This window comes from Camelus ferus, chromosome 17, assembly GCF_009834535.1.
Source record: "Camelus ferus isolate YT-003-E chromosome 17, BCGSAC_Cfer_1.0, whole genome shotgun sequence".
NCBI lineage: Eukaryota > Metazoa > Chordata > Mammalia > Artiodactyla > Camelidae > Camelus > Camelus ferus.
In genome coordinates this window covers 7,404,055-7,428,583 of record NC_045712.1, presented here as the reverse complement: position 1 = coordinate 7,428,583, position 24,529 = coordinate 7,404,055, and the positions used below count along the sequence as shown (strand labels likewise).

General features: G+C 45.8%; 1 protein-coding gene across 3 annotated transcripts in view; it reads right to left on the bottom strand.

The window, feature by feature from the left end:
- The window catches only part of SHQ1 (SHQ1, H/ACA ribonucleoprotein assembly factor), a 183,449-nt gene that overhangs the window by 75,491 nt on the left and 83,429 nt on the right, over window positions 1-24,529 (bottom strand). For 2 of the 3 annotated variants that reach the window (XM_032458087.1, XM_032458088.1), the window contains exon 11: window positions 4,880-4,964. In XM_032458087.1, the coding sequence (XP_032313978.1) occupies window positions 4,880-4,964 (85 nt within the window). Of the gene's footprint in view, window positions 1-4,879; window positions 4,965-19,268; window positions 20,136-24,529 lie in introns of those variants that run through there. The other variant, XM_006175220.3, reaches the window with a different exon arrangement.

The following is a 24,529-nucleotide window of genomic DNA, read 5'->3' as shown; positions in this document are numbered from 1 at the left end:
AATGTCCATCAGCAGGCAAACAGATATAGAAATTGTGGTCTACCCATACAACAGAACCCTACCCAGCACTGAAAAAGGAACGAACCGCTGATTCACAGAGCACCATGGATGAGTCGCCAGTAGCTACCCTGAGCCAAAGAGCCAGGCGTAAATGAGTACTCGCTATATGATGTCCTGGTCATGTTCTAGAGAAGGCCAATGTATAAGGACAGAAAGCAAAGTAGGGTGACCAGGGGCTGAAGGATATGGACTGCAAAGTAGCACATCGGAGTTGTTGTGGCAACAGAAAGGCTCCACATCTCACTCGGGTGACAGTCACATGGGCGTATCCACTTGTCAAGTGTACACTGCACGTGGATGCTGTGTGTGATATGAAATCTGCACCTCAACAAGACTGATTTTTAAAGTAGCTTTTAAAAGTGTAACCTTGGGCATGCTATTCTTCTTTTCTGGACCTTAGTTTCCTCATCTGTAAAATGGTGATAATAACAGTTGCTATGTTATGAGAATTGAAGGAGAGACTATTGCAAACACTTAGAATCTGGGTGTGCACAGTAAGATTGGTTAGTCTGCCTCGTTGCTTTTCATTAAACTATAAAAAGCCACAGAACAGGTATCCATTCACTCATTCATGCAACAAATTTTTATCAAACACCTATGACATTCCAGGTGTCATTCAAAGCACATGAAATACACCAGCAAACAACAAAGACAGAGATTCTGGCCTGCTGTCCCAGCACTGTCCCCCTGGCTCGCCAATCAGCATGTGCAATTTCAACATCTCTCCGACTAGATGATGTTAAATTCATATTCAATAATTAATGGAAATGGGATGCCCTTTTTTTTCCCCCAAAGCACCTTAAAGAGATCGCCCAATCTTCTGACACTTGACACAGTCAATGAGCAATCTGGCCAGTGGCTGAGTGTTTCCACTTTTGTGGGAGCCAGGCCTCCTGGGGAGACCCAGGAGAAAAGAGAGCTTTCTAAAACATCTTAATTGTAAGTGGAGTTCATTAGTTTAGATCCCATTACAATAAATTATTATCCACGGCTTTAGATCTTAACAAAATGGACACTGCAATGATTAGAGTCTCCTGTGTTTGTGGAAAGACCCTATAATAAACCTACACTTGATGATAACAACAGTAGATTGGTCCTCAACCAAACCAGTTATTTGTCCCAAGAGGGAAAGCCCCCCCCTCCATTTGATGGTCAAAATAGAAGCCTGGCTCTCTTATTCTCAGAAGAACATTAACATTGCATCCACAGACAAATTTGATCATGGCGGTGTCTGCTTAAAACCCTCCACAGTTTCTCATCATGCTTAGGAGAAAGTTCTGTCAAAAAATAATGTTCAGAAGATAAAAAGCCAACTCTTTTCTCTCCCTGGTATTACTGAGACATAACAGACATACAACATTGTATTAGTTTAAGGTATACAATATAGTGATTTGACATTTGTATATATTGCAAAATGATCACCACAGTGAGTCTAGCTAACATCTATCACCTCATATCGCTACAGTTTGTGTGTGTGTGTGTGTGTGTGTGTGTGTGTGTATGTGTGATGAGAACATTTAAGATCTACTCTTAGGAATTTTCAAACATACAACAATATCATCAACTACAGTTGCTGTGCTGTATGTTACATCCCTGGGACTTATTTATTTTATAACTGGAAGTTTGTACCCTTTGACCCCCTATATCCATTCTGCCCACACTCGACACACCATCTCTGGCAACCACCAATCTATTTCCTGAATCTTTATGAGTTCAGTTTATTATTTTTTTTAGGTTCCACATATAAATGGGATGACACGGTGTTTGTCTTTCTCTGTCTGACCTCTTTTACCTAGCAGAACGCCCTTAACTTCATCCATGCTGTCACAAATGGCAGTATTTCCTTCTTCTTTATGACTAAATAATATTCCATTTTTATATACACCCCGTTTTCTTGATCCATTCATCTGTCATTAGACACTTCAGTTGTTTCCATGTCTTGGCTGTGGTGAATAATGCTTTAGTGAACAAGAGGGTGCAGATAGCTCTCTGACATAGTCATTTCTGAAAACCCAGCTCTTATACTGATACAGAATAAAAATGTGTCAGATGTTTATTTAACTCCTTAATGAGACAACCAGTAGTATGGAAGAGCCGGTTCAAAAAGCATTTGATGACAGGGTTTTAATCAACCCCTCAGGAAAGATGTAAGGCAGTAAGTTTTCATTTCTTTGTTCATTTTTTAATTAGAAACAAAACTGACTAAAGTCCTTCAGGGCGATAAAGGGATAATCTCTGGGGTTATCTTCCCTACCAGATAGAAAGCACTGGCTCCTCCTACAGAAGGACAGCTGTCTACAAATGTACACGTCACTCCAGAGAGCTCAAGTCCAATCAGTAAACAGCAAACTCAAACAAAGCTACACTCTCAAGGAGAATTAGGTCATCCCTGGGTGGATTTGGTAGAGAATGCTCTAGTTCGACATCGAAAGACTCTGTAGTCTTCCTTTCTGCCCTCTTTCTAGGTTTTGGATCGCTTTTCTTAAGAATGCTACATCTTCAACAAGACCGACACCACCAGCTCCTCCCTCTGCCACAGCCCCATCCAGTAACGCTGCCCTCCCGTGACAAGTCCCTTCCCATCGCTGGGCCAACACCGCTGCTTCCTTTGCCCTTCCCCTTCCCTACTCCTATTCTCTTTAAGATCTCAGCTGAAGTCGTGTTCTCAAGGGAACTTTCCTGACCCCCTGGACTAAGTCACATCCCCTGTGAGCCCCCTGAGGCAGCAGCCTTCCGTCCGCCTCCATCTTGGCACCTCTCACAACTCTGGCTCACTACCCCACTGTGTGGTCAGCTGTTGAAAGTCTGGCTCCTGACTGGAACATAAGCCCTCAGAGAGCAGGGTGGGTCTGTTTCACTCATCACTGGACACCCGGGGCCTAGTGCAGAGCCTGAAACAGGGAGAGTGAGGGAGGGTGGCGGCTCCCCACAGGACCCAGAGTCTGCGCACCCAGGGGTCTCGCTGTGCCCAGTTCTGGCCCAGAGCCTGACTGAGCCATCTGTGTTTTTGGAGGTTCACGTGAGGGCGAGTTAACAGGTCACAGGGACACGGAGGCTGCACACGCCTGACTGCGGCCACATTCACCCTCAGCCCCATTTTGCTCGGCGCTTGGAAAGTTTTCAGATTTAAATTAGTTGTCAACATTCAAGTTTTAACAAGCTGGAATTTCCAGCTCCTCCTGGAAAATCATTAGGCCCAAGAGGCCACACTTGGCCAGAGCTGAGGAGCAGAGATTTCCTGTGGTCTCTTGCTGACTGAGCTGGATTGCCACTGACTGTGATGCGGGCACCCAGCCCACATCCCACGCATCTCCCTGGCCTGTAGGCTTTAGAGTTTTCAACCCCTGTGCTGAAGTCTCCAAGAACCAGTGAGGTCATCAGTAAGAAACACAATGGGATATATCGCTTTGGCTCCCCCTGAACGTATCCTGCCCGCCCCACTGCTGAGATTCCGTGATGTCCCCTCTACTTACTTAAAACTCACCAGGAGGGAAGCTCTACACACTCTGAAAAACTAATCATCTGAGAAATTTAAATTAAATATTTGCTGATGGACCTTCCATTGTATTTCTCTGTCCCCCTTCCACAGAGAACCTTCCATATAGAACCAAGAATGTCCTCTTAGCTTTAGTGGAAGAAACCCTTTTCTCTCCTCATGATCTGCTCCATCTTGTTTTATGAGCAGATGAGAACTTGGAAGCCCATTCGTGTTTCTTTTTTAGCTTTGGCTACCAGGAAGCTCAGAGTTCAATTCTGAGCCTGCTTCCAGCTACATTCTTTAGTTTCTGGTTTTCTGGCAACTGGGACACTGCTTACTCTGCCCCACACTCTCACTTCCCTTTTGGAGAATTATTCCCCCTGCCCCGACCCCCATCCTTACTCAGAAGCAAACAGAATGTCAAGTGTGACTCTGCCCCACTCTGGCCATGGCTGATTGGTCCAGGAATGGGACTCCTGGCTCAAGCCAGCCCCTACATGTTCTTAGCTGAGGCATTCTGAAACTGAGAGACACGCTGCCCTTGAGATGCTGGGTGGTGGAAGTCAAGTTCATATACCAGAGGAGCCATTGGCAGCCATGTTCTCCTATGTAGATCGGAGTCCAGAAAGTACAGAGAAAACCCACCAGTGGGGTGGAGAACTCACCCTCCAGTGTTCAAGGTCAGCCCACAGTCTTTTAATAAATTCTTCCTTTTGTTAAAGCTACCTTGAATTGGGTTTCTAAAATGGTAAAGGAGACTATGCCATTTGTCTGCTTCAAGCCCCCAAAGTCCTTAAAATAAAAGTTGAATACTTTATTACATCTGACAAGGCCCCACACGATCTGGCCTCATTTGACCTCTACAAACTGGTCTACTTCCTTCATTTGGCTCCAGCCACAACAGCCTTCTTGCCATTCTCCCAACTCTCCAAGTTCCCATGTACCTCAGGGCCTTTGCACCTGTTGATCCCCCTCTGTGGAACATTCTCCCTCCAGAGCTTCATGTGGCTGGTTCTTGTCACATCACCTTCTTGGGAAGGCCTTTCCTGACCACCCAACTTAAATTTGCCCTCTGCCCTACTCTGCCCTTTCATTCCACCCTGTTTACTTTCTTCATTGTCTTTATCACTCTGCAATTATCTTATTTATTTGCTTGTTTACTTCAGCTTGGTACAAGTAACACTCAAATGTAAGCTCCACAATGTCACTGCTACAAGCCTGGTGATGAGTATGCTGCCTGGTAGGCAGTGGGTGCTCAGCCAATGGTTTCTGGGTGAGTAAGTGTTCCTCGCAGCCCAAAGATCCTACTTAATCCATCAGACGACCTCCCTCTCTCCTTACCCCTTTCCTTGCGTGCTTCTTGAGTTCCTCAGTCTTCGTTTTGCTGGTCTTTGTGTGTCTTCCTGGTGCATCCCTCAGAACCTTTCTGGAGTGGATAGAAAAAAATAAGAGAACTTACTTATCTGGCAAATACTATGTGCCAGGTATGTTGCTAAGCACTTTACAAATATTAACTCATTTAACCCTCCAACCGACCATATGAGGGTTGTACCATTATTATCATCCCATGTTATAGATGAACAAACTGAGGCACCAAGGGAGGAGTCATTTTTCCAAGGAAACCAGCCTAGAAGGCGCAAAGCGTGGACTTATGCCCAAGGAGTCTGAGCCCTCAGCCAGTCTGCCTCCCAGGGGAAGGGGAGGAAGGCGTCCTCACTCCTGAGAGGCAGTCCTGTCCTACCTCCTTGGGCCCACCTCTCATTCTCACATCTGGGCTCTTGAGCAGAATCCAGGAAAGCGTGTATTCATCCCAGCACAAAGCCAGGGTGAAGCTTGTCCGATTAGGACTATGACAGATTGCAACGAGACACAGCGGGATGATTGAGGGCTTCCTCTAATCACACCAATTGATATAAATTACTCTGTCGGCCGCCCCGAGCGGCATCTGTGGGATTTACACCTCATTAGATCGGCGGTGCCAAATGAAGCAACAGGGTCCAGCCGTCCCCTCCTCTGGAGCGCTTTCTGGGCTAGGCAAAGATCGTGAAGGGCAACCGGAAAGTAGGATCAGAACCCTCCAGGGAAAAACGGCACCCAAGCTGGAGGAAACAGAAACTGAAACAGTCACAATTTTGTGTTTGGGGGTTTCTGATTTGAATCAACTCTTCACACTTCTGCCAAACTCCCACTTCAGATCTTCCTGAAGTTGGCAATTTAGCCTGAGAACAAACAAAACCGCAGAACCAGGTGGTCCGGGGAGAGTGTTGGGAGGGGCAGAGGGTTCTGAGGTCTGGGGATTCAGCAAAGGCAAGAACTCAGCTTTGCTGGGGGTGATGCCAAGGGTTCATGGAGCCTCCTTGAAGTTTCCACTGGCCGCCACCCTCATTAAATAAACAGTGTAAGAGAAAGCAACACACATAGCTTCAAGACGAGGCCCCCTCGCAAGCCCCACCCCTGAGCCTTGTGCAGTCTCTCCGGGCAGCCACCTCCCGTTCCTGCCAACCCCCGCCGGAGGTCCACAGGATGAAAACAGGAAGGCGGGAAGCCAGGAAGCCTGGATTTCCTTATTGGCTTCCGAAGGTCGAGGGGAGGAAGGGAAAGAGGCAGAAAATGAAGAAAGGGCACATCAGAGCCAAGAACAGATACCAGACTTGATTACAAAGCTGGGAGGCTTTATATCATGATGATGTTTTAGCAGCCATGGGCTTTTTTTTTTTTCCAGAAACAATCCCCATTGAGACCGTGGGAGGACAACGTCACAGATGCTACATGTGCCTGTATTCATACCGCAGTTGACAAATGGGGTTAGGGGAACAGAGACAATCACCTGAGCCCATGTGCTCCGGCAGAACAGAAGTCCTGGACATGGCGCCAGGCTCACCTAGAGGATGCCCAGGAGGATGCCGGCCCCACCCTGCCCACATGGCCTCCACACACACCCGCGACTAGGACAGCTTATCAGGAACCACCGTGACCCAGCCAGAGGCTTTCTGCCACCCCGGGAGCACAGCTTGTGTGCAGGGCAAGTGGAGGAGCCGCAGGAAGCAGCCCTCAGAGATTGCTGATGGGGCACTGGGATGACTTCAGGGGCAATGGTTTCCTAGGACCATTCCTAGGAACACAGGGCACGAGCAGGTGAAGAAACAGAGCGGGGTTTGAGTGTGACTGCTCTGAATTTGAATCCTACCTCTGCCACTTGCTAGCTGTGTCACTTTGGGTAGATCATCTTAACTGTTGCTCCCACTGCCTCAGCGGAGACAGGGCCCACAATTGCTTGAGGTATAAAGTTAGGAAGAAAATCATGGGTGCAGGGCCTGGCAGTTAGAAGGTGCCCCCTTTAGTGCTTGTCCCTCTGCAATCCTCCTGCACCCCTGTCCCCACATAGCCAGCAGGGCTCACTGAGTGGTCAGTGCCAGACTGGGACCCATGCGCATGTGTCTCCAAGGCCCCCAGACAATCAGAACCGGGTCAACGCCATGCTGTGTTGAATGCTTGCTGCTGTCAATGCCAGGATATAAAATGCCAATGAAAAGAGGCCACAGATCAGGTGATGGTGACAAAGCTCCCGTTCCATCTGTTCTTCACCTCCCTCTGCTTCGGGCTGGCATGAAAACAACTCCTCCACTGTGCCTCTGCTGGGTGAAGTGGTGCAGGAAAAACACACACCCTCAAGAGACCCCATGCCGGGCGAGGGCACCAGCCTTCCCTCTTTATTTCGTGACTCTTGTGCCGTGAGGGTAACAGCCATGGCTGTTGCTGGATTTCTTAGCCAGTCCTACTGGGCTTGGCACTGCCCCAAAGCCCACCTCACCTGGAGGTGCCAACTGACTGTGAATCTCAGGCCTCCTCCTCACCGAAGCACGAACCCTGCCAAGCTAATTGTTTCAATCAAGGGAAACAGCCAGTAAGACTTGCAGAAATAAGACTCCGGAAGCCCAGAGACCCCGACAGCATCTCCTCTGGGCTCCCCATCAACCCACCCCTGGCCAGGAAAGTCTGTTTTATCCACTAGGACACGGACACGGACACACACACACCCCCTATGTTGCAGGTTTCACAAACATGCTGGAGACCAGGAAAAAATAAGAGGTACCAGCTTCAAATATTTAAAGAAAAATATGCAAAATAAATGTCTAATTCAATGTTTACAAATATTAGGTCTGTTTCATTCATTGTCACATTTAATTTTCGTAAAGATTTTATTGCATATGAAGACAGTTTGTGAGGTGGTTACCTTGCTTTGCAAGAACTCTTGAGGATGCATGATGATTGCTTAGAGAGCACAGCCAATAGCAAATTAAATGTTACTATTCACAGCCAAATGCAAAAGCAAAATTCTAAAGCTTCTTTAAAATATAATAAGTAAATAAATATATATATACATACAATATGGGTACATTATAATAGATAATATATGTAGTATATATGACATATTATATGTATATAGTATATATAAAATATAATATATAAATAATATATAAAATTATATATATTATATATAATATATAAATACATATGAAATAGTTGCAATATACTGTTTGATACAATATGTAATGCACAGTGAGGTTATAAAGGTAAGAGTAACTAGAGCAAATAAACACCTTTAAAGGCCTGCTATAAGGCAAAAGGCACAACTGTTACTTATTTTTGGGGAACTCCTCGGAAAAGCCCCTATTTTTTTCCCCTGGAGACCCTGATTTGAAAGTCAGTCACTGGCCAAAAAAGATGCACACAAATAATTCCTGCCTTATTATTTCAACACAGGAAAATGGCCATTTTGTCCCTTCCATTTAAGAGACTTCATGACCAGTAACCCATATATATGCCTCCCTCTGCCTCTTATCCTACAGATTTGCTGGCGCACCTGTTACCTCCAGAAATTTCTGGAAGTTGGTTGGGTTCACAGGCAACTTAACCTTTTTTAAACCCCTGAAATCTTACTGCCTTCTCCCGGGGAGCCAGTGGGGCTCACCCCAGCCCTCCCTGTATGGCCACTGAGAATGTGCAAACCATCAAGCCACCCACATCTTCTAGCCCTGGTTCTCAGATGCTGTGCCCCATGAAGGCCTCAGAGAGCTGTAGAAAGCCACCCCGACCCCTCACTGCTTCTGCCAACCTCTTGGGAGCAAAGGTGCGAGGAGGCTGTTCTCACAGGTCAGCAGCAGAGCCTGGGCTGGGGTGGCGCCAGAGTAACCCCTTCACTGTGGGCACCCCTCCGCCTTCTGTTTTCATGCCACTTCAAGGAGCAAATGGATTTTTAAATACGCACATTAGAGCCTCCTGTTCGCCACATCATCTCTCCCATTAAGGCAAAAGGCTCAGGGCAGCACGTCTCCACACTAAGGAAACCATGGGAAGGTCTGAGCAGGGGTGCCCTGGGCAGCTCCGGACCCAGAGAGGTGCCAGCAGCACTGACTGAAGACAGATGGGGGCCGGGCTTGTCCATGAATAATTCACACACTTGGAGAGCCCTGCTGATACTTGGCATCAAAGAAAGTTTCTTTCTGAGCCAGGCTGCTGTGCCGACAGGTGGGGGCTCCCAGGCAGAGGCCAGGACAAGCCTGGGGGAAGGAAGAGAGAGGCCAGGGTGGAGCTGCATCCACTGACCACTTTTAGGACACTCATCCGGCATCCCCAGCAACTCCTAAATTGCCCTCTGAGGCTGGGCGGCCGGGGCTGAGTCCTTGGCAACATTTCAAGCCACTGGGCCTGGCTGTTGAAGGAAATGAGACTGATCTTTCCCCTCCTCCTTGCAAAGCTTTGCTCCTGGATCCCTCTCTGCCTCCTGGTCCCCACCAGCCCTTGGGAAGCCACTGCGAGTCCCAGTAACAAAATCGTAGACTCACAGAAAGAGAGATCTCAACTCAGGAAACATGTCCTGACTGCCTGTGATTGCTGAGCTCTGTTCTGGCACAGGTGATGCAGCATAAATAAAGTTACTAAAATCCAATTCTCATGGAGCTTAAATTCCTTTGGACGGACTCCCTGGAAACCACTATGATCGAGTGTCCTCAGGCAGAAGAAAAAGGCAAAGGAATTGAGCTCCGACTGTGGCCCGAACATGCACCAGGAGCTTTACATTTCTCATTTCATCCTCTCCCTCAACCACCCTGAAAGATACAATGATCACCTCAAGTCTACAGATGAAGAAACTGAGGCCCAGGCAAGTTTACTGAGACATTTAAGGGCCCAGAGCTAGTGGGCGGTAAATCCTGATCTGTCTTCAAAGCAGGTGATGTGCGTCCTTCACGAAGCCTCCTCATTTCTCTAGCCCATATTATCAGTCTCCCTTTAAAATAAAAACTAGTTGCCAATGCCAGTATTTGATAACTTTGTGCACTTGGGCAAGGGTCTCAGTTTTCTCATCTGTAAAGTGGGACTGATGGCACCCATCTCCCTGGGTTCTAGTGAGGATTAGAGGCCATCAAGCCTGTTAAGCCCTTTGTCCAGAGCCTGGTGCTGGTAAGTGTTCAACAGATGTAAGCTGTCATTATTATGAGTAGTAGTATTTTAATATTTGATGTGAACAATCTCATTTAAGGAGAAAATTATAAATTACACCTAGCAAATCACCCCTAATAAAAGAATAAAAACTAAGTCAAAAAGACTTTTATACTAAAAGTACAAGTGTACTAAATCAGGTCTGTAGAAGAACATGGTGCTGTGAGCATTAGGAATACAGTGGGTGTTCAGTGTGTGGCTAACTTCTGACTCTTACCGTCGTAGCTCTGGGACATGACTGAAAGGAATTCTAAATCTGTATCTGACCATCTCATACTAAAAACAAGTCTGTGCTGGCCGTGATGACTGCAGTGAACGCTGCCCAGAATGGCTGTCAGGGGGCAGTGCCAGGCACGGTGCCTACCAGGGTGGCTCTGTTCAGAATTCAGTGACAGGGGCTCCAGGCTTAGTACAGACATATCTCATTTAACTTCAATTTGCTTTAGTGTCATGGGTCCACTCCTGTGGTGGGACTAGAGTGTAGTGTCAGCCTTTCATTCTCAGCTGACAGGCTGTACAGAAACAGGTGATGGGATGGGTTTTGGCCCCTGTTTGTAGACTCCTGCAATACAGCCACCTAAGGAGGAAGGAGCCACAAGGTGAGCAGAATTTATATCAAAGGGAAGATGTGTGGAGTAGGATCAAAATCACAGCCACAAAGGGAGAAGGAGAGAGAAAGGAAGAAAACTATGGGGGCAGAGGCTGAAAGAGTTAGGCAAGTCTGGAGGGGAAAGGTGACTCTTCGTTTGGGGTGGGCAGTGGTTAAAATAAAAGAGTGATGGAGACCAAGAGAATGAGAATGAAAGAGAGGAAGGGAGACTATTTACAATACTTGCTGCACCTTACAATGAAATTCACCAGGGACTATAAAATTCAATTGCTTTTCAGTTATTGTGTATACTGGATTTTCTTTCTCCCTTTCTTTTTTAATGTAACACAAAGCTCAGTCTGGACCCACAAGTGGATGTGACTTTCTAAAAGTTGCTTCCCAATCCAGGGGGCTGGCTAACCCTCTCCTCTTCTGTCCAAGCCATCAGAGCAATCTGTTTGCCTCATCTATCACACCCCTCCACCTGGGACACGCTCTTCTCATCCCAGCCTCCACCTCCATAACCAGTTCCGGTTCATCCTTTCTTTCGCGATCTTCCTTGACTCCCACAGCCTGAGTCTTCGGCTCCGCTGGGCATTCCACCCTCCCAACCCCCCTACCCCCGATTCCTCGATTTGAAATGGGCCCACCGCTGCCCGGCCCCGTTGAAAATCAGGCAATGGAGAAGCCACTTTGCAAACTGTGAAGATCGTATTAGCATTTGGTTACAAAGGCAGCCTACTTTTAATCGTCTTCTCTGTGCCCTCCTCTACAGGGCCCCTAGATCCAGGTCTTCACAGACACAAAAATAATGTTATTGGAGAGAGATGAAATATGTTTGTGATTTAAGGCTCTGCTTCTCGCCAAACAACAATTTAGTCAGCCTGGGGATGGGAGTGCGCGCTCTGCCTTCTCTATTAAAGCCTCTTGGTGTTCCAGGTGATTACTTTTACATATCAGGAAATTCTGAGAGCGCCATCCCCAATTTAAGACGCAGATGTCTACCCTCCCTGGCAATTCCCAGCCTGCTACCTTCTCGAGCTAGGCTCAGAACTCCATCTGACCCTGCTTCCTATAATTCTTAACTAAAACAGCCCCCTCCGCCGACTTTAATTAAACATATACTCAGCCGCGGCGAGTCTGGCATCTGCACCTGCCGCTGGGATCCCCTTTCTCCAGGCACCTGCGCTGGGTGGCTCTCCCGCCCCACCCACGCCCGCGCGCACGCGCAGTCGCGCAGCCCCGCCCGCGCCCCACTCCCCGGCCCGCGCCCTCTCCCCCCCGCCCGCCTCCAGTCGGCGCCGGAGGAACAGATGGAGCGATCATCCTCTTCATTCCGCCAGAAGGGCCTCGCTGCTCTGGGGGGAGTTCTGCGGTTGTAAGACACATAATTAGACACGTCAGTGGACAATGCGGCGGATTAGAGGGGGTGGGCTCGCGCAACGGAGGACAGGCATCCTCATTGATGTGCGGCACGCCGAACCGCGGCGCTCACAGCCCTGCGCAGCCCGGAGGGAGCAGGGGCCACGCGAGCGCATCCCGGGTGGCGGGCCGCCTGCCTGCTGCCGCGCTTTGAACTCTCGGCCCTCTCTAGCAACATCTGACTGCTTTCTTTTTAAACACGGTGCCAGGATGAGTTATGCATAAAGGATGGCATGCATATTGACGGCTCACCGGTCAAGTCCCCTTGCTCCACGTGGCGGTGGGTTCCCCTCCACGCGCAGTAGACAGAGATGATCACCGACAGCCCGCGTCCCACAGGTGTGAACAACTCAGAAAAAGCCCATTGGAGTGGACACACGCTGGGACTCACACTTTCCTCCCCCTAGGAGTCACCTTGGGTGACTCAGGCCACCTCACCAGGCTCCACGAGGACAGCACCTAAGGCTGTAAAGAGCACGGGCTGCAGAGAGGGGAAGATCCGGTTTGGAATCCAAGGCTGTCCCTTGCTGCCTGGATGACATCAGGCAATTTACCCAGCCTGGAACCCTGGTCTCTTCTTTGTAGTAACAGGGATAGTCTCTACCCCTCAGCCACTTGTGGGCTACAGTATCTTTGAACTGAGCTCCTTTGTAAAATCAGAGGTTTACTCAGATAACCAGAGAGTACCAGTTGAGTCCCGTGGGAAGAAGCAGAAGCCAAGACAGAATTAGACAAGCATCTTCTGTGAAGGATAAAGAGGAGAGGAAACAGGAGTAGGAGGAAAGGGCCTCAGGCAGAAAGAGGACTGAGACACCTGAAGGGAAGCAGGGAAGGCAGGCTTGGTAGGAGAGCCCCACTGAGTCGACATCCTGAGAGTCTCAGCTGCCAGAGCAAAAGCTGCCTGTGAGTGGAGTCCCGGGGCTGGGCAAGAGCAAGCACCTGGGAGCAGCCTGGGGAAAGTGTGGTCCCAGAGTGAACACTGCAGTGGATCAGGTGTGGCAGCCTGAAGCTGGCAGCTCCCCACACCCACCTGCAGGTTCTCCCTGGAGGGAGAGCTGAGCTGACACTCCCCTGGCTGTCCTGCTCCAGGCATGGCCCCTTGACTGAGAAAAAGCCAGCTAGCACATTTCATTTCACTGGCCAGAGTGAATGATTCAGAGTTCTCCTAAACAGATCCAATCAGAGTGACTCTGAAGCCAGTTGCTGGGGAGGCTGGAAGAGAAATACTCCCTTTGTGGATGGATGTTAACAAGGAAGTAGGTAGTTGCAGGGGCTGCTGGCAGCCACCTTGGGACAGCATGAGAGGTGTCCAAATTGGGATGTAGTCAACACTGAGGACAGTAGCGCAGACAAACCACAAGAAACAGGGCTTTGGTCAGATGGTGAGCAGCTGGGTTAGGCTTCTCCTGAAATCCATTCTATTGGATTCTATCATAAAAAAATAAACTCTCTTTACAGTGTGAAGCAGTTGTGTCAGGTTTCCTATTACTTTAAGAAAGGCCCCTGATTTGACCAGCAATAAGAGAAATGGGTGTCCTCTGATCTCCAAGAGTCAGCACAGGCACAGGGTCAAGCCTAATGAAACTGGAATTGGGGAAAGCGTGGTGCAGGGATCCAAGGCTGAGCTGCCTCCAACGGTGAGTCTGTGCCTATAGAAGGACTGAAGTGGAGACAGGCCCCGCCTGACATGCTGAGGACAAGACAAGCCTAGCACAGAGCTGGACACCTTGCAGTGGCTCCACAGTGATGACTGTTACTAAAAATCCTGTCTCTTCTCTAATTCAAGGGTATTGTTTCTATGAAACACGCCAGGCAGCAGTAGTACAACTGAGGAAAAGCTGCCAAGGAAGCACCTAGAGAATCTAGGCACCCATGCTTGGCAGATAACACTACATGGCATGAAAATTCCGATTAATCCAGTTTACATCTGAGAGTAATTTCTTCCACTGCAGTAACACTATATCAGTGCAGCGATGGGAAGCCTTATTTGGGGAGCTTATTCAGTGACTTGTGAAAATACTCGTGACCTAGTGTGATGAGAGAAAAATGGATATGAAGTTTATGTAGTCATGATTCTTAATTTTTTTTAATGTGGGTCTAGATCTGTATATAAATATATAGAAAAAAGACTGGAACTAGAGACACTGAATAATTAACTGTGACTCCCAGGTGAGAGAGTTTTTCTTGAAGCTAAATGTGTTCAATTTAGAGGACTGACTCTTACCCTGAAATATCCTTTTACACTTGTGGTGACAACATCCTTTTATGGAAGCATGGCTCAGTAGAATGCTGGCAAAATGAGCGCTGGCAGCCTTATGCTCCTCCCTACCTCACCCTAGTTTCCGGGTTTCTTTCTAATTTTAATTATACAGAAGTCTGAATACAGAACTCTGGAACCTACTGCTCTAGAGGTAGCCAGGTAGGAATCTCTTTCCTCCTCCTATCCCTTTGGCCTTCTTCAGATTCCAGGCTCTTCCAGAAGAACCTGGCCCCAACTTAGCGGGAGTTCAGAGGAGGGAAATAATTTCCAGCCAGGAAGAATGTAGGGTGACCTCCTGCAGGAGGTGGCATTTGCACGGGGCCTTGAAGGATGGGTGAACTCATAGGGAGAAGAGAAAGCAGCACCCGAGTAAGGATGTCGAGGTGGAAAAACGCAGCCTGTATGGAAACGTCCAGACAATAAATACGGAACCACGTTCTGTGGGCAAGGCTCTGGGTTGTACTAGGGATCCTGTTTTCAGGGGGGTCCCTGAGCTGGTGGTCAGACTGCTGGAGCTTCAGGCCAGATGGACTGGAAGCAGGGCTCTCAAGTCGCTCAGCTGTTGCTGCTGCTGCCGCCCGTGAATGCTGACTCTGGCAAGAGCAGTGCGGAATGGGCCCCTGGAAAGAGCTGGAGAGACAGCAGCCTACCACTTTGAGTACTTCAAGTACCGGAGGCAGAGCCTTGAGCACATGGCCCCAGCCAGGACTGAGGCTTGTGTGGCCAAGTCACTCCTTCTGGCATGTGGGAGGGGACAGGAGGGCAGATCCATGAAGCAGGATTCTTCTTGAAGGTACATCCTTTGTTTTTTTCCCAAGTGTTTAGGCATCAGATTCCACATTCATCCTTTTCCTCTCGCTTATCTTTTCACGACTTTGGAGAGCAGTCTTCCTTATCTAGGAAACAAATGGCCTCCACGGAGAGCTCAAAACAGCCAAGTCATTTATCTGTTTGACATGTGTTTCCCTGTTTGTTCTCTCCAGCCTTGAGACAAGAGTTGTGTCAACTGTGGATGGCTGTGCCCCAGTCACTTGAGAGTCATGAATCAATTTCCAGCTGCATTTATCACTTGCTGCCTTAAATCAAGTCTAATCAATGCTTCCTTCATTTGGTATGGATTGAAACTATATATAACACGCTCGGAAATCGGGCGGGGAAGGGAGCTGCAGATCACAAACAAAAATTCCGTCGGGGATTTAGATGGAATGATGTTAAGGAAACATTTGCAATCTTTGATTTGCTTTAATGGAGACACTTGACCAGTCACACAGATTTGTGTTTCTGAAGTTTTAACTTCAATCTACATGACATGCAATGACATTACATGACAGATCATTTTATACAGGAGGATGTCTGCATCTTCAAAGATTTTATAATTAATACATTCTGAAGCATTGGTATATTTTTAATAGAGGAACAACTCTAAAGGTGCCTAGAGTTTCTTCCTATATTCTCTTTAATTCATTTCCATTTCTCTTAGAGATGTCTCTTTTGCCACCATCGACTACGTGGGTTAATTTCTAGTTACGAGATAGAAAATAAAAATCTCCTTATAACAAAATAGATATCCAGGAGCCCCCTCTGATGTAAAAGAATCTTCTAAAGTCTTAATGGCTGAGAAAACTTGACCCTTTCTCTCTTATGCTCAAGTCTTGGTAATAGAATTTGATCCATGCAACCAAAATGGATTTTTCACTAACAGGTGTGAAACCCCCCCGCCCCCAGCTGTTCAACCGATTTAGACTGTGGTAGCAGGCAGTCCTATCTCATTTGTAAATTAATCCTGTTTGAGGGAAAGATGAGACCAGCACAGTCACTGGCACCTAAAACCGATCATGCCCACAGCAAGGCCCTGAGTCCTTCTTCAAGGCTAACAGAAGAGAGACAGAACACAGAAAAACAGGTCAATGATGATGCCAGCCCAGAATATGAGGCAGTGTGGTGATTCACTGACATAATTAATATTTCTATCTAATCTGCTGAACTGTGTAGACTTGCACCATGAGCATGCCTCAGGAGCGATTAACAGCGCCCTTATTTTCAAAGGACTGGCTCTCCCAGCGACCTGTGGTCAGGTAGCTGAAAAGAGCCCTGTGCAGTTCTGGGAAGCCAGACAATAATAATAAACCCTCACACTGATTTAATACTTTCCAGTTTATAAAATGTTTTGAACATACACCCTGTAAGATAAGCAAGAAAGGGAGTTCTAGTCCCATTTCCAAGGTGAAGGGCGAGGTTCGGAGGCTGGCGTACTCCGACGGCCTGGTCGCACCTGAGCTGTGGGCCTGGAGCTCAATGCCTCGTCTCTCCAGCCCCAAAGCCTTGGTTCTTCCCACTGAGCTGCGGCTAGGCAGTTGCTAAGCCCTCCTCCCTGTGCTTTCCTTATTTTTTCTACTATTTTTTTCTTCTATTACCAAGGGATCTTGGGAAACGCACATGGTTACAAGAGATCCTTAGAGTTGCCTGGCAGGTTGTCTAGTTAAAAAAAAATAAATAAAAGTCAGCACCAGTGTTTTAAAGTCATCTTAAACAGAGACAGAGTACTATAGTATATCAAAGTTTTAACCATCTGTGAATAGAGGGTAAAAGAAACGCCACATACATGGAATTTAAAATTAAGGCGCTCGCTCACTCACGTTGTCTTTAAAACTCATGAGAGTTGTTCAGTGGGTTCCTTGGCTTTGAGGATGGCCAGGAAGGATCATGTTTGCCTATTCTTTGAGAAAAGGGGTAACAGGTTTTTCCACCCAAGACAAGTCTCACTGAAGAAGATCCTGTTTAGATTCCTATGTAAGGACAGAAGCTGATGGAAGGAAAATTTTCCACTACTTTAAACTTTCAGACAAGAGTGGGTTTGCTCAATCTCACGTTAGGAGAAGTAAGTGAGGGGAGTAACAGATAATGCATTTTCAAACTGGCTTCAGGCCATGTGCTACTGAGGAGAAATGCATTTTCAATGGTCACAGGGATTTTGAAGCTCTCCAGGGAGCCTGAGAAAAGTCTCGAACACATTGTAACAAAGCTGTTATAGTGTTCAGGAGTTAACATGCGTGTCAAATGGCACAGTCACTCCAACTCTTCTGTTAATACAACTGGAATTTAGAGTGGAAATACAAATTCTCAAAACCTATGTATTATACCCAGAGTAAAAGGGATCATAGCCTTTCCTGAAATAAAAATGCTACTGAGATGAATACGTATCAGATTTCATTTCATTTCCTCCCCAAAGCAAACTGGTTTATTCAATTTGTTTATTCATTCAACAAATATTTATGGAGTGCTGAGAACACGGGCGCTGATGACTCAGGGGTAACAAGACACGACACAGACACCTCCCTGAGAGCGTACACTCAAGTGGGAAAATTCACATTTAAAATATTGATGGAGACTTGCGTTTCCAATCAAGATGGAGTAACAGGAACCAGATCTACTCTCCCTCCTGATGTAACCAAAAAAGAAAAACAGATATCATACGTGAAACAATGGTTTTCACAACACTGGACATCAGGCAGTGGAAGACAGTGACCCCGAGGGATGGAAGACAAACTCGAGAGCAGTGTGACGGCCTCACCTACTGCCTTGGAAGACTGTCCAGATGCACAGGGAGGGCAACCCAGGCAGAACCCAAGGGACTTTGGAGTTCAGGACACAGAGCTGGGGCCTTGGGGAGATCAAGGCACCTAGAGTTTGCAGGACAGCATCCAGGAGAGGAAAGAGCTGCAGAGAACCTCAGGTATCTGGAGAGGGTAGAGAACTTACTGAGAAAAGCATGAAAATGAAGCCAGGACAGAACCACGTGAAAGGATTAGAGGGCACAGAGCTCAGCACTCACACAGGTGCCTATTTCCATCAGCCAGACTGGAAAACTCATAATCCAGGGGGCAAGGGAAAATCTCCCCTGAGGACTGGCAAACAGTTTTGTCCTAGACTCAGCACTGTTTGAGGCCTGCAAGACCCACAAGGATCAAACTATTTCCAAGTAACTTAACTGCATTCCCCCAAAAGCTAAAAAATACTTAATAAGAGTACATATTCAGCACCCAACAAGGTAAAATTCACAAAGTTTGGCACCCAATCAAAGATTATCAGGCATGCAAAGATGACTCATCTGAGGAATAGTATCTAGAATTTATAAAGAACTCTTCAAACTCAAGAATAAGAACAGCAGCCCAGCAAATTGGCAAGAGATTTGAACAGACACTTCACCAAAGAAATGTGGATGACAAGTATGCATATGAAAAGATGCTCAACATTAGAAGTCTTAAAAATGCAAATTAAAACCACAATGAGATACCACATCACACCTATTAAAATGGTAAAATGTACCAAGCGATGACAAGCATGCGAAATAACAGAGACTCTCACACGGGGCTGGTGGGAGTGTAAAATGGTACAGCCACTTTGGAAAACAGTTTGGTGGTTTCTTAAACTGTTAAACATACACCTACCATACGGCTCCATCATTCCACTCCTAGATGTTTACCTAAGAGAAACGAAAGCATATGTCCACACAAAGACTTGCACACAAATGTTCGTAACAGCTTTATTTGTAACAGCCAAAAGCTGGAAACAACCCAAATGTCCATTTAATGAAATATTGCTCAGATATGGTAAAGAAACAAACAAACAAAAAAAGAACAAAAAACCCTGATATATGCCACATTGATGAATCTCAAAATAATTATACCGAATGAAATAAATCTGATAAAGAAGAGTACATTTTATATGATTCAATTTACATTAAATTGTAGGAAATGCAAACTAATGTACAGTGACAGAGAGCAGATGGGTGATGCTTGCCTTGGGGAATGGGGGGTGACAGGTGGGGGCTGGGGGTGGGAGGGGGTAGCGAAGAGGCAGGAGGACACTTGGAGATGGCAGATGATGGGCAGGCAGGGCATTCTGACGGCAGGTTTCACTTGGTGTACGCACCAGTCAACACACACCACGCTGTACACTTTAGACAGATGCAGTTTATTGTATATCTAACTTATCTCCATAAAGCTATTAAAAATATTAATGGGCTTTACATTCTAGAGATTCTGGCAGAAATATTATTTTCACTTTCAAATATTAATTACACTTGAATAAAAAAACACTTCAGAACTTTGTTTTTAAAAGTGCAACAAGAAAACCAACAGTTATCAAAATTATACATGACAACCAATGCTGTATCCACTAAGGAAAAGTACAGGTGAAAAGGAAGAATTCTGACCCAGTAAACAAAACCAAATCTGTCCTAATTCGGAACAACGGATGAGACCACTCAAAGTCAATCCTCTGGCGTCTGCCGGCCGTCTCTCCCCCGCACACCACCCTGCTTTCCAGCAGCGGAGCCCTTGGGCTCGGAAACGTGGACTGTCGTCTCCAGTTGCTCTCCGAGCTCCTGGATCAGAGGCCCAGATGCTCCAGGAGCCCAGGAAGGGGCAAGCGGCTTCCCCTGGCCAACATCAGAGCCCGGGAGGGCCAAGGCTGTACCCCCAACACCAGCATCCCAGAGCAGGGCAGCACCGCTCTTCTCAGCAAAGGGACCAAGCAAGGCATTTCCTGCCTCGGGTTCACTGCCTCTGGGCTCCTCCTGCTCAGAGTCTGAGTCTTCAGTCTCAGATGATGCGGTGCTGTCTGATTCCTCTGAATCGCTGGTCTCAGAACTGGAGGCAGGTGTCTGCTGCCTGGAAATGGAATGGGCCGCTGCTTTTGATGCAGTTTCTTCCTCCTGGACCAGAAGTGCTGCTGCTTCCAGTTCCTCTAGCTCTAATCCCAGCTGGGCCTTGGTCAGGGATGCTTCCTTTAGGGCTTCTGCAAGAGCTGCCAACTTTTTGGACCTTGAAAACCATTTCAAGAAGAAATGTCAGGACCATTTTAATTGGCCTGAGGCAACAGGGTACAAAGTTTAAAGAAATAACCAAATAAAGCTGGATCCACACCTCACATGGTACACCAGGATAAATCCCCAAACAGACCAAGGACATAAATGTCAAAAATGAACCAAGTATTACAGGGAGACGCAGGAGATTTCCTTTATGACCCTAGAATAAGGAAGGCCTTCCTGACTATGGCTCAAAATCCAGAAACCACAAAGGAAAGGTAAAGATTGATAAATTCGCCTAATAAAAAGCAACAATTCTGTAGGGAAAAAGAAACACATAAGAAAAGTCAAAAGGTAATGCAAAATTGAAAAAAAAAATTGCAATTCATATCACAAAGCAAGGCCTAATTCTCCTAAGAGAGTTGTTAAAAATGGAGATAACAATCCATCGGAAAAATGCGCAGAAGACACAGGCAGCCAATTCTCACAAAAAGAAATACAAATAACTCTTAAATATGTCAAGAGATGTTGAACAAAATAAGAGAAACACAAATTAAAGTCATCCCAAGATATATTTCTCATTTATCAGATTGGCAAAAATCTGAACATTTGGTAACCCTGCTAGCAAGGCTGTGGAGGAAAGGCACTTTCATACACTGCTGGTGAGAGTAAACAAGCCCGATGCTGGAAAATCCAGCAATAACTTTCAAAACTGAAAACGTCCACACCCTTGACCCAGCAACACCACATCTGGAAATTAAACACATATGCTACATGACACAGGTTCCAGATTATTTGCTGTGGCGTTGTTTTTAATACTCCAAAGTAAGAAACAACCAAATGACCATCACCATGGTACTGGTTAGGCTGGTGGTGTCCACACGAAGGAAAAGTCTACAGCGATGTAGCCGACGGAGCTCTCCATGGGCGCACCCAGATAGACAACAACAACAAAAGGCCTGCCAGGTGTACATGCTGCATTCTATGTTAAACAAACAAAAGAGTGAAGAAATAAAAGCACACTTGTATTTGCTTGGACACTTACCCGTGAACTCTGGAGAGCTACAGAAAACACTCATTTATGTGGCGGGAGCACAACAGGAACTGGAAAGGTGGAGGACGGTGGTGAGAGGGAGACTTTTCACCGCATATTGTTTAAGAAAGAAGAGCAACGTTAGGGAGCAGCATGGAGTGCTTTTTATTTTGGGCAGAAAACCACCTCATGGTACTTGAGAGGATATTTTTCCCTGAATTTGTAACATGACATTAAACTGAATAAACTTTTTCATTAACTTGGATGTATTTTCGTTTGGTTTTTGAAGCAACATAAAGCTTACGGCAGTTCTCCAAAAACGCTGTCTTTGCTGTTCTATAGAGGAAGATCTGGTGCGGCAACTGGAAAAAAGTGGCAGAGTGAGAATGGCACACGTGTTGACCTGGCTTCTGTGTTTCCCTAACTCCAAAAATAAATGAGTGGCTTGAGACAAACTAGATGAGCCGAGTTCACAGGATAAATTCATCCATCAAAGCATAATCCATCCCATAATATTGAGGAAGTGAGGCTTCATTTCAACAGAGCTGAAGTGCTGGATGGTGATTTTCATCTAAATGCCTGGATGTACCTGAGACCCTTCTGTCTCAAAATGTTTAGCGTAATAGTGACTTTGTACAGGGATGCTTCCCTCACCCCTACCCCACCCCCAGGTCTCTCCACAAGAGTAATCAGGCCCCAGAAGCCCCAGTGCAGTCAGTGTCCGAGGGTGGGTTGGACAAAGACAATGGCCATCATGGATGGGCAACTTTCTCTTAAGCAAGGAAAGCCCTATGTTTCGGTGCTGGAATTGCCAGAGCTTAGAAAAGGAAAGATGGTCCAGGGTAAAGAGGAAAACTCAGGTGAGATCTGCTGGAGTTGGTTAATGATTCACCAAAGGGCTGTTAACTCTGGGTGAACTCTGGTCAGTTTAAGACATCTTTAAGAGCACAGTTCTTAAGATGGCTGCAATATAACCTGCATCCATGTCCAAAACAGCTATAGATGATGCCACCATATATTCTGAAGCTGTGGCTACCAGTGGTCAAGGATCTGGTCAGAGCTCATGGACCAGTTTAAAACCTCTTTGCCCCAAGGTCCTGCCAGCATCTAAGAACTAGTTCACTGCCGTCTTTTTCAATGAAAAAGGTCCTCCTCTCTGGGTGACACATAGCTTTAAGAGATAAAGAGCAAGGAACTTGGGAGAGAAGACAATGCCTCTTATTAAATTATAATGTGAAAATAATATTTCAAAATAAAAGCTTTGACAGTTCAGTGACCCACATCTTACATTTTTTAACAGCCACAATAAATACTTCCAACAATTTGCGAAGGATGATACTCCACAAACATCACTGCACTGGCTCCTGCAGACAACAACCCCATGAATCAGCTTCATTTTCATCCCCACGTGACAGATGACAAGAAAGAAGCTTGGAGAGGTTAGGAGACCTGCTGAACTTCAAGTTCACCCAGTGGATGGGGCAGTCGGGACAGAAAGCCCACACCTCTGAGCTCCAGGGCTCTGTATCTACTGCCACAGGGCCCCCCAGGAATACCCAGGCTCTGAAAAGGTTTCCTTCTTAAGACCACATTCTTGACTCCTTCCCAATTTGAACTTCACTCAACACCTTCTGAAGGAGCAAGTTCAAACCTGCACAAGGCCCAGAATTCTCCAAAGAAATTGTGACTGGTCTCCTTAGCTCAGCGATCTTAAATGAAGTATACGTCTAAGCTTTAACTACAATTGTAGAATCGGAGGGAAAAACTGAATTATTTTTGTGCATGTTAATGAATACAGGAGATATATCTACTCAAGTTAAAATTATCTGGATCTTTGTTATTGTCTAAAAGTATCCCATTTAACCGCCATTTATAATAGTGTTAAGTTTGGAATTTCAAAGCCCCTCATCTGAAATCTTGGCTCTTTTCAGAAAACATACCTCACATAGGCTGGGACTAAAAAAAAGTGTCAACTCTAACAGGCAGGAAAGGGGTGAGGATGAGCCACGTGACCCAAAGAGAAACTCCTGTCTGTTACCAGCTGAGGTGAATTTTTATCCTTCAGGGAAAAGGTTTTTTTTCCCTCACTTTTGGCACATGTTTAAAGTGACCCATTTATATAATGTTTAAAAAGTGGATTATATGTTGATTTTTCCCCCTTACACCCCAATTCATCCTTATTTCTTATTATCCCACTTTTACCACCTCAAATTGGCTAGTTTCCTAAACTGATATTCAAGTTCTGACAGAAACTTTACAGAAGCAGCATTCTGAACTCTGAAAGAATGCTAGGATAAAAAGGGATTACATTTTTCAAAAAGTCATTAATGTAGAATAGGACCCAAGAGTCTGAGGAATGGACACTGCATTTGTTTTTATTCAATTATTTTACACAGATAACTTAGCAATCACTGCTCGCAGAAAAGGAAATTATTCCTTTGGAGAAAAAAATGAAGCCGGGAAAGAGTAGCCTTTTTGTTCTTTCCAACACTGGCACAATTAGAGTTGGTTCTAAGTCTGCCACTCCTTGTAAATTCTAGAATCTAACTCTGTAATGGCCTTTCCATTTCAGAAAGCACCTCGTTTAATGCAGTTAGTGGTTTTTCACTGTCACACTCGAAACAGACCAGTCTAGTTCATGTCAAAGAGCCTTGTCAAATGACATTATTAGTTAAGCAGAACGCTTACAAAAACCAGGGACATGTGGATATACTCAATGAACACATAGCCTGAGTTACTAGTTGCACCTGTGGTATGTATTTTGTATCTAAGTGAAGAGCTCCTACCTGCTAAGATGTGTTTATTACCAAGCGGAGAGATTCAGCATTTAAAAGACACATAATAGATCATACTAACGTCATACTTCAATAAAATTATATTCAACATAGGTTTTTCCTAGAAAATTTTTGGAAATGTAATTCTGCCATGTAACTTTAAAAAAAATCCATTCTGTTTATATATGTGAAATAATATTCTTTTGGAGGATTTTTTTTAATGTAAAGACTGTTTTTTGACAAGTTACAGTAGATCCAGTTCCCATGGAAGAGTAACAGTTAACAGCCGAGTGTGTATACCTTTACCATAGCTAAGCTGATATAAAATTTCCTCAGTTATTTTATATTTGGTGACTGAGTTTAAGAAAAAAAAAAAAAAAGGGAACCACAGCCTTATGAAACAGCCAAAACAAAGTGAAAAAGGAGCCCTGAAATGTAGGAAAAAGAAAACTGGGTATAAATAGAAAGCATACATCCTGTTTCTTGCTGTAGAGTTTTGTCTCAAACTATCAATCAACTTTTCACCACTTCCTGCAATAGCAGGTCTACTATAAATCTCGTAGTAACTGACTAGGTTTCATTTCCTCTGCCAAAACCTGCTAA